Here is a 15,765-nt window from a genome sequence, read left to right as displayed (position 1 = left end):
ATCTTTAGGATGAACTTAGTTTTCTTAATGATGAATGATAAGATAGTTAAGGTCTGCATCTGATTTAAATACAACCTCCATAACAGATCACAGTCCTTTCTTCTTTTTCATTTCATTGTTTTTTGAATTTTTTTATTGAAAATAGATTCTTCTCTCACAATACACCCTAACTAACCACAGTTTCCCCTCTCTCCACACCTCCCTTCTTCCCTCTTCAACCTCCCACTTTCTCTGATCTACTCCTTCTCAGTCTACTATCAGAACAGAGCAGGCCTTTAAGAGATAACAACCAAACATAAGAAAACAAAATACAATAAGACAAGGCAAAGGACCCTGAAGCTGGTCCAGGCAACCTAACAGGAGGAAAAGAGTCCTAAGAGCAGGCAAAAGAGCCAGAGATACACCCACTTTCACAGTTAGGAGTCCCACAATGCATGAAGCTAACAGCCACAGCATATACAGAGGACCCGGTGCAGACCCATGCAGACCCTGTGCTTGCTGTTTCCTTCTCTGTGAGCCCATGGGAGCCCTGCTTAGTTGAGTCAGTGGGGTGTGTTCTACTGGTGTCCTCCATCCCCTCTGCCTCCTACAATCTTTCCTCCCTATCTTCTGTGGGATTCCCTGAGCTCCAAGGGGGATGGACCAGATGGAAACATCCAATTTATACTCTCTCTACACATTATGTCTGACTGTGGGTCTGCATCTGCTTTTATCTGCTGCTGGAGGCAGCCTCTCTGATCATGACTGGGACCAAGGCAACTGATCTATGACTATAGCAGAATATCATTAGGAGTCATTTCCTTCCTCTCCTCTCTCTCTCATCTCTCTCTCTCGTCTCTCTCTCTCTCTCTTCTTTCCTTCTCTCTTCTCTTCTCTCCTCTCTCTCTCTCTCTTCTCATTCTATCTCTCTCTACTCTCTCTCTTCTCTCTCTCTCTCTACTCTCTTTCTTTCTTTCAAGACCAGTCATGTTTGGTTCTACCCTAGGTCTCTGGACTATCCATTCTCTGGTTCCTGGCTATCCAAGCAGTGTTGGACATGAGCTCCCTCTTGTGGAGTGGGACTTGAGTTAAATCAGGCATAGTTTGGCTACTCCTACAAGTTTTGTGGCACCATTGTCCCAGCATATTTGACAGACAGGAAATATTGTTGACCAAGGGTTTTGTAGTTGGGTTTGTATCCACATTTCTCCTTTGGTAGCTGGCAGAGTATCTTCATGTACCAAAGAGACTAGAACATAGGGGTGAAAGATCCATGTGGGCACTAGGTCAATCTCTTAGAATCAATAATCATTGATATCTCTCAATATCAGAGGTCTCAATTCCCCAATAAAAAGAAACAGACTAACAGGATAGCTATGAAAACATGATTCATCCTTCTGTTGCATCCAAGGAACACACTTCAACATCAAGGATAGACATTACTTCAGTGTAAAAAGTTGGAAAAAAGATATTCTAAGCAAATGAACCTAAGTAGCAAGCTTGTGCAGCCATTTTAATATCTAGCGAAATAGACTTCAAACCAAAACTGATCAAAAGAGATAGGGAAGGACACTACATACTCATCAAAGGAAAAATCCACCAAGATGAAATTTCAGTTCTTAACATTTGTGCCCTAAACAAAAGAGAACCCCCTTTTGCAAAAGAAATATTACTACAGCTTAAATCGCATATTGACTCTTACACACTGATAGTGGGAGTCTCAATACCCTGTTTTCATCAATGGACAGTAAGCCAGAGAAATACTGAGGCTAACAGATGTTATAAAACAGATGGACCTAACATATTCACAGAACTTTTCATCCAAACACAAAAGAATCTATCTTCTCTGCTCCTTAGAGAACTTTCTATAAAATTGACCACATATTCAGACACAAAGTAAGTTTGAAAAAAATAAAAGAAAATTGAAATAACTCCTTGCATCCTGTCAGACCACCAACCATAGACTAAAGCTGGATATCAACAACAACAGAAACAACAGAAAGCTTATAAACTCATGGAAAATGAACAGCTGTCTACTGAATGAAAAATGGGTCAAGACAAAAATAAGAAAGAAATGAAAGACTTTCTAGAATTCAATGAAAATAAATACATAGCATACCCAAACTTATGGGACATAATGAAAGCAGCACTAAGGTGAAAGTTCATAGCACTAAGTGCCTACAAAAAAAACTGGAGATCTCATAATAGCAACTTAACAGCACATCTTTTCAGATGTGCTCTAGGATGGAAAGAAGTAAGCATACCCAAGAGGAGTAGATTGCAAGAATAATCAAACTGAGGGCTGAAATCAACAAAGTAAAAACAGAACTATAGAAAGAATTAGGGAAACAAAGAGTTGGTACTTTAAGAAAATCAAGAAGATAGACAAACCCTTATCTAAACCAACCAAAAGGAAGAAAGAGAACAAATTAACAAAATGAGAAATGAAGAATGGAACAAAACAGATATCAAGGAAATCCACAAAATCATAAGGATATACTTTTAAAACCTGTACTTGACCAAATTGGATAATCTAAAAGAAATGGATAATTTTCTTGATAGATAGCAGTTACCAAAGTTAAGTGAAGATCAGATAAACAATTTAAACAGACCCATAATTCCTAGTGAAATATAAACAGAAACTAAAAGTCTCCTTAACAACAACAACATAAAGCCCAGGGTTTTATCACAGAATTCTACCTGATTTTCAAAGAAGAGAAAATTATCCATATTTATCACCCTCCACAAAACTCAAGTCCATTTGGATTGAAGACCTCAACTTAAATCAGATACACTGAACCCTGATAGAAGAGAAAGTGGGAAGTAGCCTTGAATGCATGGGCAGAGGAGACCACTTACTAAATATAACACCAGTAGCACAGACACTGAGAAAAACAATAAGTGATACCTCCTGAAACTGAGAAGTAAATCAAAGGACACAGTTACTAAGACAAAATGGCAGCCTACAGAATGGAAAAATATCTTCACTTGCCCCACATCAGTCAGAGGACTGATTTCCAAAATATATAAAGAACTTAAGAAACTAGACATCAAATTACCAAATAATCCAATCAAAAAATGGGAAACGGATCTAAACAGAGAATTCTTAACAGAACAATTGCAAATGGCTGAAAGACACTTAAGGAATTGTTCAGCATCATTAGCCGTCAGGGAAATGCAAATCAAAACAACCCTGAGATACCATTTTATAACATTCAACCCTGAGATCAAAACACCAATGATAGCTTATGCTGGAGAGGATACAAAATAAAGGGAACACTCCACCATTGCTGGTGGGAGTGCAAACTTGTACACCACTTTGGAAATCAGAATGGCAGTTTCTTAGAAAATTAGAAGTCAATCTACCTCAAGACCCAGCAATACCACTCTTGGGCATATTCCCAAAGGATGCACGCTCATGCCACAAGGACATTTGTTCCACTGTGTCCATAGCAGCATTATTCATGATAGCCTGAACCTAGAAACTGCCTAGATGGCCCTCAACCAAAGAATGGCTAAAGAAAACGTGGTTCATTTACACAATGGAGTACTAGTCAGTGGTAAAACACAGTGACATTTTGAAATTAGCATGCAAATGGTAGAACTAGAAAAAAAACATCCTGCGTGAGGTGACCCAGACCCAGAGAGACAAACTTGGTGTGTGTTCACTCATAAGTAGATACTAACTGTAAAGCAAAGGACATTGAGCCTATAGTTCATGATCCTAGAGAAGCTAAGTAACAAGGTGAACCCTAAGAAAAACATATTTAGATCTACCTGGAAAGGAGAAACAGACCAGATATCCTGAGAAAATTGGAAGTAGTGGGGGGAGAAGGGAGGGTGGATGAGAAGATGAGGGAACAGGAAGCTCAAGGAGGGGAAAGGACACTGAGGAGAGAAAGGAGATATCTTGATTGAGGGAGCCATTAAAGGACTAGCGAGAAACATGACACTAGGGAAATTCCCAAGAATCCACAAGGATGACCCCAGCTAAGACTCTAAGCAACAGTGGAGAGAACACCTAAACTGGCCTTCCCCTGTAATCAGATTGATGACTGTCTTAACTGCCATCATGGAACCTTCAACTAGCAACTAATGGAAGCAGTTACTGAGATCTACAGTGAAGCACTGGGCTGAGCTGCAGGAGACCAGTGCAAGAGAGAGAGAGAGAGAGAGAGAGAGAGAGAGAGAGAGAGAGAGAGAGAGAGAGAGAGAGAGAGAGAGAGAGAGAGAGAGGAGCGATAATATGAGCAAAGCAATGAATCTGCCATCTGTACAAAGGACTGAGATTACTGGAGCTTCACAGACCTTCCTTTGCTAGAGTTCAGTTAACTGGATATACAAATAGAAATACTTATCAGTGCCAAAGCAGAAAGTGTGCACTTGAACCCCTGCCAGGTATAAGTGAACCCAGATTTGAGACAAGCATGCATTGGACAGTCTGGACTTTGGAAAGCTTCTGCCTTGTATCCTTTTCCCAGATCATAAAGTGATGGTTCATGAATTCCCACCACAGAGCATACACCTGCAATTCCTCAAATGCTAGCTTGGATTCCAAGTTTGAAATGATGGCAATATTGACAAAAGAACTATTGGAAAAAAACAGGAAGACATGGTCACTACTTTCAGTGTCCGGGGCAACCAGCCCAGTTCTTCATCCTTGGAGTGAAAGAATAGGAAGGTTGCTAACATTGCCTCAGACTGACTGACAGAATAACCATGTAACAGACTCAGAACCTACCACCCGCACCTAAACTTCGATTACAGAATGATTTCATTCAGGAGGAACGTCTCTTTTCATTTTTTTCTTATTTCTTTTCTTTTCCTTTCCTTTTCTTTTTATTTTCTTTTTTCTCATTCTTTTCTTCCTTCCTTCCTTTTTGCATGTACCTCTGTATGCACATGCTTATGGAGACCAGAGGTTGATGTCAGGTATCTTCCTTTATTGCTCTCCACATTATTTACTGAGGCAGGGTCTTTTGCTGGCTAGTAGTCTAGTTAGCTACCTTGTCCGGAGGACCCTTTGTCTCTGCTTCCAAAACACTGTAATGGTATTTGGGCCACCCCCTCCCCAACTTTAAAGTTTGTGATTCAAATTTCAGTTTGACACTACAGATTTCTTATCTATGAATCCATTTGCCCAGACCCTGCAGGAGGATTTTTTTGTTGTTGTTTGAGACAGGATTTCTCTGTGTAACGCTGTTTTAGAACTTGCTCTTTAGACTAGGCTGGCCTCAGACTAGAGATATGCCTGCTTCTGCCTCCTGAGCACTGGGATTAAGGGTGTGAGCCACCACTGGCTAGCTGTGGGGGAGAATCTTAATAGATGTGCTGTTCACACTTCTGAGCTCTCTCTACTTCTAATGGATTTCAGTCTCCATCGACTCTCTGCCAAGCAAGTTCATAGGTCATATTACTACACACTACTGGGACTAGTTTTCAATAGGCAAGAATTAAAAACAAGGTAATAAAAAGAAGATTGGTAATTGCTTTGCCCCAGCTCCCATTTTCCTACTAATTTAGCCTAAAATGTAAAAACTCAATTAGCTTGATTTAGAGGCATAATACGACACAAAATAAAATGTTTTATTTATAGATTGTGGTTATAGTAAAGCTTAAAAACACTGATAGATTATTTTCAAAGGCATCGTAAAGGGTTATAGTATATTAAAATACAATTAAAACATGCAAATATGTAAATATATATAAACTTTATGTTGCCATGGTGAGTCAGCGGTGACAGGATGGATGAAAAGGTCTTTGATGAGAATAGTTCCTCGCTCCATAAAAGGGTGTTGACTGTGGGAAAAAAGCCCAGCAACTGGTGTTTAAGAATATTTTTATTTCATTATTACAACTTTTTTATCTTATTTCATTTTCTCATAGAGTAACAGTAATAGCAATATTGATTTCTCAATATATTTTAATCACTGTTCTAAAAATTCTTTATACGACAAACATATATGATTGTGACTGTGATCACAGACTTGGGAGAGGGGAGCACATGATGAAAATATATTTACACTTAAAAATTGTTTAAGATAATAAAAACCAAAATATATAAAAATAAAACAATTAAGTGGAGGTAAGCTAAGAGTAGTTCTTCACCTTTCCTCCTCACCTCCAAATCCAGCTCCCCAGTCTCACCCCTACCTCTGCAGCAGACCATTTGCTGCAGCCTCCCCCACTCCCTGCTCCCATCTCTAAGGGTTTACACAGATCTCTTCCAGCCTGTCTCCCCCACTCCTCCCATTATCCCAGCCCCCAACTGCAGCAGGCATTCCCTGGGACTCCATTAGCCAAGGCTACCACAGAAGCAAGTAGGTCAGCTAAGCAGATAGGTGAGCTAGAGACAGATCTTCACTCTCCCTTCTTTCCAAGTTCAATGCCCCAAGTGTCATCCTCAGCTTGGTACAGAAACTTCCTAAAATATTTACATATATGAAGGTTATCTAAATGAAACCCCCAAACTGATGGAGGAGTGTCTATGTGTTACTGTCATTGATTAATAAAAAAAAACTTTATTGGCCCTTTAAGAGGACAGAAAATTAGGTAGGCAGAGTAGACAGAACAGAATTGCGGGAGAAAGGAAACAGAGTTGGGGAGATGCTTCAGGCAGTCGCCATAGTGAGTCGCCATGCCTCTCTTCTCCGGGATGTATGCAGATTAAGATCTCTCCTGGTAAGTGACCACCTCGTGGTGCTACACAGATTACTAAATATGAGTTAAAGCAAGATGTGAGAATTAACCAATAAGAGGCCGAAACTAATGGGCCAGGCAGTGTTTAAAAGAATAGTTTCCATGTAATTATTTTGGGTAAAGCTAGCTGGGTGGCAGGACGTAATCCACCGTTCCTTCTACAGATTGGCGCCCAAGGCATAAATCACAAACAATCCCACACCAGCTTGGAATTATGATTAATAAAATGGTTATTTATTTGAAGGGGAAAAACTTACAGATCACTGTCCCAGACAACAGCCCTCTGCGCAATCAGGAAGGGAGCCTAGTCACCTGAAGTGGAGCTGGAAGCCAGAGAGCAAGTGGAGGGAAGTGGCCGCACTTTTAAAAAGAGAGACCACACCCCAATGGGCTGGTATCTCAGCGGCTATTGGCTGAAGGAGCGGAAGGAGATCCCACAACACCAAACAGAGAGACAGAGCTCTAAATGGACATCTGTTGCACCAAATGAAGCTTCCAGTACCGGGAATGGTTTACATCTAATTGAGTTGTTGGATAAAAGGGTTTCATAGGAACTCTCAAGAATCCAGACTATTGCCAAGGCTATTGGTTGTTCTCTGTGTGTGTCAATTTGTCAGTCTCTGTATCTATATATGTATTTTTTCCTTGGGCTCTTTTCCTTCTGTTTGTTTTGTCCTATTCTGATGTGTTTTTATTTCATTTTATTATTCTTTAGAAGCCTTTTTGTTTTATAATGGGAGACAAAAAGGTTGTGGATTTAGATGTAAGGGATGGTGGGGAGGAGCTGGGAGCAGCAGAGGGAGGGGAGGAAAAAAACTATGTTCAATAAAAGAAAAATATTATTCTTTGCCAAATTTATACATTTATATAATATATTTTGTTCCTTTTACCCATCAATCTCTCTCATCTTTCAGGGAACCACCTCTTTTGCTACTCAAGTCCTCCTGCTATTTTCATATCTTTAAAAACTATTGCTCGAATGTTGTATGTTTCTCTCTCTCTCTCTCCTCTCTCGCGTCCCTCTCTCATCTCTCTCTCTCTCTGTGTGTGTGTGTGGTGTGGGTGAGAGAGAGAGGATTCCATATATCAAGAATTTTTGTTTTAATTGAGCACTCTCTGAGCTGGAGCCAGCTAACTTTAGGGCTCCAAAAATAGGAAAAGTATGGCAGGTAATTCATCTTTTATGAGTAGCGCTACATAGATTTCATTTTCTAAAGGCTTACAGAAGAAAGAGGGAAAACAGTTCTCAAAGGGATCTTGAATATATTTGACAACACCCAGTGTAAATCATAAAACATTTTGTTTATATTTTTCTTTTCAGAGCCACCTTCAGCTTAGAACATTTGGTCTTTTTGTGAGAAAATGTGAAGAAAATGTTCCAAATTGGTAAATTCAGCACTTTTCTGTCCCTCCTCCCATTACAGACATTGACTTTGGATTCAGATGTTTCAGTTCCAAATACTGTAATGCAAAATATTACTGTCAAGGAAAGACATCCAAGAATGAAGAGAGGATGGTAAGGCTGGGGCCTTATTGCAGCCTCTAATCAAGTTGTACAGTGACTGTAATATGACCATCTCCACGGAGTTTGTGGTCGAGATACTATAGGATCTTCCCCAAACAAATACTAAATGTGGATGCATAATTTTTTCTTTTGATATAATCTGTGAATGTTTGCATATTAAATATTTCCCCTCACAGGAGTCCTTACCCCAGTTATCTTGTAAGTGGACATAGTTACAAGAAGTGCAGAGTCCTCTGCCTTTTCAGGAACCAGAATTGAGGCAGGAAGGAGGCATTTTTGGGTCATCCGTGGCATAAGAACTGCCAAGGAAAAACAAAACATTGAAAACAGGAGTTAGAAACAGTGGGCAGAGGCCTAAAGAATCACTATCCCTGGGCTTATGTCCAGCCTCACACAGCAGTTTAGTGAGTCCAGTGGCCCTTGGTGTAAAACATAATAGATTTAAACACTCTGCTAAGAAGCTACAGTTTTGATAGCTTTAAGATGACTGCGTTATCTTGTTCAGCAGTCTTGGACCTCCATTGAGGGCTAATAAGTCTATGGATACTGAAAGTATTCTCAGTTAAGAAAAATCTCTTCCAGAAAATACTGTGTTGGAGTAATTGGCTGAAGGGAAGATATTCCTAAAATCTCTCCAAGTTGAATTAGCAGGTTACCAGGACTAATGAAGTCTGATTAATTTTAAGGATTTTATTTGATTATATATGTGTGTGTGTGTGTGTTTACACAGTACAGTGCCCCAAGAGATTCCATAAGAGGGCGACAAGATTCCCCCCTGGAGCTGGAGCTAAGGCTTTGTTGTGAACTGACAGATGTGGGTGCTAACCAAACTCAGGTCCTGTGGAAGAGCAGTCAGTGCTCTTACCCACTGAGCCATCTAGCCCCTCCCTTGAATCGTATCATTTCAGAAGGTCAGTGAGTCATCTTGGAAGTTGACTTCCACAAACTTCTTAACCAGCACAGTGCACTAAAGCTTAGTTAAGAAAACAGTGTTTTCATGTCATTTTGTCAAATTAAATTGGGAACTTTCTGGCTCTGTGTATCCAGAAAATCATTTAATATGTTTCTATCTAAGTTTCTGTCATTAAGTTGGCCTGGTATTCATGCTGTACACACAGAGTTGATGATAAGGATTCAAGTGCCCTGGGCTCATAGACTCTATGAGTGGCACACAGCGGCGCTCAGTGGTTATTTTCATTAGAAAGGACTGAGTCCTATTCTTACCCAAATGCTAATGGTATACACAATCTATGTTTTGGAAATTTTCTAATTTTTTTTGTCTTATTTAATTCCAAATTACTTATGGAGTTAGAAACTTACTATTTAAACCAGTTGGCTGTTTTTGTTTTTAAAGCTTTATCTTTTATGTCATTTATTGCTGAATTATTTTAAAACTTAAGAAGGTAGAATTAATTTTCATTTGACTTTCTGAACCCTAATCTTCTAGTAACCTAGAATTTCAGTCTCTTCTCTCTCGGCCTCTTGCCCTCCTTCTGCCACCCCCACCTCTGTCTTGCAGTACTTGGGGACTCATCTCAGGGCGCTGTGATTCTTAGGTAAGTATTCTACCACTGAGCTCTGTCCTCGGCCCTCTTTTTATATTGAGATGGTCCAGCTTTTATAGCAGGCCTTAAACTCATGGAGTAGCATCAGGCAGGTCTTGAACTTACAGTCTGTCTTCCTTATCCTTCTGAATAGCTGGTTTTACATGACTGCCATGAGACCCAGCTAGGGTCTTTTGGGTTTTTCAGAAGGTCAAAGCCAATCTGTGTACTTAAGAAATTTCCATAGATGCAGCGTGCCAGTATTGGTGTGATGTGCTTGGCCTGGCAACATGTCCTTCATTGTGGGGAGTAGAAAGGATGAGCAGCCAAGACCCACTCATGGCTTTGTAACTTGTTTCACTTTCTTGGCCTAAATTTTGACCTCTGGTAGGGGCTGCAATAAAGTTAAGATGGTTTGACTTGCTGTAGACACACAGCTACAAAACTCAGGATCTCATGAGGAATCCCTGAAAACTCCCTCCCAATAAAGAAAAAAAACTAAACAAAACAAAAAAGAAGTTATGAATTTCAAGGTTTGTGGACAAACAATGATACATTTTAGCCAAGAGCTGCTGGAATTTAATCCATGAGCGTGTGTTTGGTACTGACCTGGGAACCACACACTTCAACGGAAGCTCAGCAGAAATATGTAGATTCTTGGGTTTATAGGTGAGCCAGGAATAAAAGATAGTTCTATCAACTACTACCTGTTGAGATAAAAGATATGGTTTGTCACAACACATTTTTACATATTCAAATAAGAAATTGAAGGATAAATCATTTGCCACTCTACCACCCCAAGAAATAAAGATATGCAACTGAATTGATGTGCTTAAAGTTCTCTCTGCCATCAGAGGCACTGAAACAGGAAATAAAGCAAAACACTTGACATATAATTTGTAAATGAGATTGCCAAGGGCTGGTACATCATCCCTGGAGCTTTTTACTAGCCTTTCCAAATCAAAGTTCTAGGAAGTATTTCTTTCTTACTTAGATGGAAACGTGATCTGTGAGGATTTAAAAGATGAATAAACTATTTGAAGGAGTCTGAGAGACTCCTGATACTTCTGACTTCAAGCACAGTATTTGGCTTTTACTTTGGATGTACAAGTTTCTAAAAATCTCATTAGAAGGAAAAGTGTTAACTAAAAAACAGTGTATTTGTATTGACCAATTGGATTTCCTAAGCATGAAATGCATATACATTTAGTAATAAGTTACAAATCCTATGGTTTTACCATACTGGCTTCAAGTTCTGTAACAATTTGATCCTCCATTATTTATGCTATTGGGATCATATTAGATTTGGCATATAATCCCAGTTAATAATTCCAAAGTCAGTAACTTGTTGAATAGTGGGATGGATGATGATTCATGTGGTTCCCAAGGTCTGAAAAATTTATTTCATTCAGCTTTCAAATCTAGAGGTCAGACAGACAGACACTCTTAAGACTACGAAGTGGCCTCATCACGATTGGCAGAGTTTAGGCTGCACCAATTGTAGAGGAAGTCTGCCCAGAGAATGGGGTAAGGGGAGAGGGTGGGTATAGGTATGTTGGCCAGGGTTTCCCAGCTGACACTGCGCATGAGATAGGTAGCTCTCTGTTATGTGTGGAGGGGGCTGTGCCTGCAGACGCTAGACACCTGCTCCTCTTCCCCAGGTGCCAGTTGCACCCTCCTCCTCTCTGGAAGGAGTCGTTGATATTGTCTCCTCAAATGGCCCAATGTTCCCTGTGGAGAGGCTCGCCCCCACTTGATAACTATGGACTTACACTTCTGTGAAGGGCTCTATATCTGACACTTGCTTTTAGCTGCTAAAAACCTCAAAATGCCTTTGGATTTCTTTTGATGGACGTATGGGAACAAATCTGAGTGCCTGACGTCTTGCCGTGGGTAGGCACAGCTTGAGAAGTGGACTGAGATAGGCAATCACTGCACGATACTACGAGGCAGAGAAGACTGAAGGCCCTTCATGCCAGTCTGTCCAAGTTAGTCCATGCTCATGACAGGAGCTTTAGGTTCCTAGAACACACTTATTTCAATGACTACAGCAATGCAAACTAAGGCAAGGTAAATGGGATGTTTTGTATTTCCCTTGGATGTGCTTGAAACTTCCTCCACCAAAGTTGACTTTTACTTTTCCTTATAGATGCTGAAGTACTATTGCTTCCAGTGATGTATACACACATACACACATATAACACATACATGTCTATTAATCAGAAGTGAACAAATTAAGTCTACTTCTAGTTCAGACCACTCCAGACCATTCTTGCCCCTTTACTTCCTGGGGAAAGTTTTAATCTGAAACTCTGTGTTTGCTGATTTGGATGATTTGGATGCTGAGCCACCATTAGTTTAAGTCCTGGGCCCTGAGCACCACACTAAGAAGGAGCAGCACAGGAATACCCCCAGGAATAAGCTGTAGTTTAGCGATGGAGACAGCACAATAGGCTACTTCACTAGGGACGTCTTGTATTTCGTTTATTATTGTTGTTCATTCCATTCTGCCCATGCCAGAGTCATCATAGCACCAAGGCAACGGGCTTAGCATAGGCATCAGCAAGCCTTGTCTCTGGCCCTTGCTCTGCTGTATGCAAACTTCATGTGTCTGGTTACATGGCTTTTACACTCAATTTCTCATCTATATACGTGGAGGCGGAATTGATTCTGTAGGATTAGGTGTGTAAAATGCCATGTGAAAATAATACGTGTGTCATGCTGATAGAACATTAATTTATTCTGATAGAAAAGTCTATATAGTTTTTTATTAATGTCAAGTGTCCTGTACATAATGTCTGGTGAATGAGTAGCAGTGACAAACACATTCTTTGTATTCCTCTCAGGCTAAAGCACCAGGCTGGCAGTACCAGTGCTACACACATATTAAGACAAGAGCAGGAAGTAACACTTGACCAGACTTTGCAGATGGCAGCAGGTAAAACAGTTCCTTCTCTTACCTCTATAACAATCCCACAGTACTGGATAGGAATATTAAACTCAAATTCAAATGGTCGCACCAAAGTCACTCTGCAGCCCGTCCCTAGGAATAATTCATCAGGGCTTACACGCTCATTTGAATAAAACAGTGCCCTTTTAGCTACAACACGAAGATTCAGATAATTGCACTCCACCAATACTGTTGGAAGAGAAGAGCAGGCAGTCAGCTGCTGCACCTCAATACATGGCATGAAAGAAGACCTGGTTTAACCAAAACAAGCAGAGATTGGGCGTGTAGGCAAAGGCAATCCCTGTCATAATATAACTCTACTTCTCTTTTCTTCCCATTGACATCCCTCAAATGAAACAACTCGCAAAACCCCAAAAGCTCTGCCTGAGATTAACTGTGATGGCTATTTGGAATTGTATGTACTTTTATCAGGGTGCTGTATTGGGTACCAAGCTCCCCAATCCTTGGCATCTGTGAAACTTAAGCTGTGAGTGTGTGTGTGTGTGTGTGTGAGAGAGAGAGAGAGAGAGAGAGAGAGAGAGAGAGAGAGAGAGAGAGAGAGAGAGAGAGAGAGCATGTGTGAGTGTGTGTGTGTGTGTGTGTGTGTGTGCATGTGTGTACTTACATGGTGGTCAGCAGTAGATGTTTGCCTTTTTCAGTTGTTCCCCACCTTATTTTTTGAGACAGGTGTTCTCACTGAACCTGAAGCCTGCCAACTCTGCTAGCGTAGTTGGCCAACAAGCCTGGCAATCTGTCTGTCCACCTCCCCGGTGCTGGGATCAGTCTTTTCCATGGGTGCTGGAGAGCAGAGCACAGATCTCCGTGCTCCTATGGAAAGTACTTTACTAACTGAACCACTGCCATGGCCCACAGGTCTTCATCATCAGGCCAGGGCTGTGTGCCAAATAGAGCAGCCATATGGTTCACATGGAGATCTGATCCTAAAGCTTGGGAGAAGAGTCCTTCTGGGGCACAAATGAGCATTCTGCTCTCCAAGGCACCTCAGTATAGTGGGCCCAAAGAGCATAGTGTTCAGTCCCAGCTCTCTGCGAATTGTTGGGCCTTGGAAGACTCACACCTTCTCTCCATTCAGCTGTCAGATACACAGAGGACTTGAAGTAGCCCTCAGCATGCACAAGTTCCATGTGGAACTTACAGTCTTTACTTCCCTCCCGCTTGTGTTTCCTCATCCCAGTCCCAGCACCATATCTGCCCACCGCTGAAGCCCAAAGTCCCAGTTCCCACTTCCTTTCCCTCCCACAGTCTTCCACTCAGTCTTTTCACCTCTGCTTTCAAAATTCATCTCCCATCTGCTTCTGTATGGCTGTACTGTGGATTCCATCACTGCCCCTTGTCTGGGTAACCTCAGCAACCCCGTACCTTCCCTGGGCAAACTTGGCAGCCTTGTGGAGGAGCTCACTGCCCCCAGTGTCATTTTCTCATTTTTTTTTTTTTTGTGAGACAGGATTTCTCTTTGTAGCTTTGGTGCCTGTCTTAGAACTAGCTCTTGTTCACAGAGATCCGCCTGCCTCTTCCTCCCGAGTGCTGGGATTAAAAGTGTGCACCACCACCACCTGATTTCTTTCTTTCATTCTTTGCAGCTGCCTTGTGTCGATGGGAGGGTTCTCTTGCTTATGCCCCTTTCCCATCATCTCAGAAACCTCCACTTCCCGGTTTAACCTTTTAACTTTCACATTATAGTTTTTCCTATTAAAATAAATGTTTAGTTTATCTTGGTCATAGTTGATCAGCTTGGACTATCACATTTTCAATAGGCATTTTGCACAACTCTCCTTTTGTTGTATCTAAAAGCAAAGAATAGGGAGTGTTTCCTGCTCTCTAACACCCTCCCTTCCTATAAGCAGTGATAATTGTATTCCATGGTAACTGTGCTCCTTCCAGAAATTCCCTTTAGTCCTGCAAATATTATACACATTATACACATTATACTTAGAACCTGTACTCATAATCAAATTTCCTTCTAAGACATTACAACAATTTATATGAAAAACTCCCAAGTTAACCTCTGCCTCCTTTGAGCCGAGTCTCTAGTGGTCTGCAGGACTTGGAGGTATTTTAAGGAAGTTCTGACCCACTCTGTCTTAGGGAACACAACACCATGCCAGGTGTTGGAATTATTAAGTTTTTAACTTTTCAGATGGGATAATAAAGCCCTCAAAACTAAGAACCTTATAACTCATGGTCATTGAAGAACCCGTGAAAGCATCACCAGAAATGGTCCACTCTGATACCTGGCTCTTGCCCAGAACACCTCCACATCCCAGATATGAGCAGCAGCAGCAGTCCTGATATAACAAAAACCTTCATCATGCCAGACTTGGGCTGAGACCTCCTCAGTTAGCAGGTAGTTGAGAAGAACTGTGCAGCCAGAAGTGTTTTTATGCCTGAGGCTTGACTCAGATGAATTCAATGAACTCAATTCAGCTAGGAGAAAAAAAAACCTTTAATAACCCCCCGCAAACTGCAACTCCTGAGCCTTTCTTTATCATACAGGCTGTAGAAATAAAGTGTTGGCTAAATGAAAACGGCATACATTCTGGGGTGCTTTTGAACTGTCTATGTAGTACCTCGAAATGCTTGACTATGTGGCCAAATCTCTGGCTTGTCTTTAGTGGTTTATGAGTTGATTTAGGGATGCCCCTGACTCTGACACAATGACATACTTTGTCATCGGTGGTTGAAGCCATCTTCCTAAGTTTGTGATACATATTTAGCTTAATTGGTTAATTCACTAGTTAGTTACTTCTTTGGTAGTATTGGGAGTTGACTTAGCAGAAGTTACTTACCATTAACAATCAGGAAGAAGAGGTCAACAGAGACCCTGATCTTGACCATTCCTAAACCAACCTTGAGAGAACCCAGTGCTCTTCAGTGATTTCATAATGCTCTTGCTAGAATGACACTAATATCTAAGCCACTAATACCTTATTCCCTTGAAACTGAACCTTTCTAGACCACCAGAGAGACTTTGATGTTCCAGGCACCATGGGATATCCTGGAAGAGTGGTGTGTATTTCCTGCAGAGTCAGTTTTATATGAAGGCTTTA

The 15,765-nt window shown here is 41.0% G+C and overlaps 1 protein-coding gene across 1 annotated transcript; it reads right to left on the bottom strand.

Moving 5' to 3' along the window:
- Window positions 1–6,339: 6,339 nt before the first annotated feature.
- Window positions 6,340–15,025, bottom strand: Oosp3 (oocyte secreted protein family member 3). Its single transcript, XM_042054441.1, has 4 exons — window positions 14,950–15,025; window positions 12,708–12,886; window positions 10,357–10,454; window positions 6,340–6,403 (listed from the first exon to the last, which is right to left on the bottom strand). Exons 1-4 carry the CDS (start codon window positions 15,023–15,025, stop codon window positions 6,340–6,342), a joined length of 417 nt encoding a protein of 138 aa, XP_041910375.1.
- Between the last annotated feature and the right edge of the window lie 740 nt (window positions 15,026–15,765).

The sequence above is a fragment of the Arvicola amphibius genome, chromosome 1 (assembly GCF_903992535.2).
Source record: "Arvicola amphibius chromosome 1, mArvAmp1.2, whole genome shotgun sequence".
Classification (NCBI taxonomy): domain Eukaryota; kingdom Metazoa; phylum Chordata; class Mammalia; order Rodentia; family Cricetidae; genus Arvicola; species Arvicola amphibius.
This window is presented reverse-complemented; position numbering and strand designations above follow the sequence as displayed.

What these genes read in the sequence shown, in the direction of transcription:
- Oosp3 (XM_042054441.1), bottom strand. Translation starts at nt 15,025, where the DNA reads ATGAAGGTTTTTGTTATATCAGGACTGCTGCTGCTGCTCATATCTGGG. An exon ending in GTGTTCTGGGCAAGAGCCAG is followed by an intron (nt 12,887 to 14,949) that starts GTATCAGAGTGG and finishes CTCTTCCAACAG; the next exon opens with TATTGGTGGAGTGCAATTAT. An exon ending in TTGAAGTGTGTGGTTCCCAG is followed by an intron (nt 6,404 to 10,356) that starts GTCAGTACCAAA and finishes TAAATATTTTAG; the next exon opens with GAAGTTTCTGTACCAAGCTG.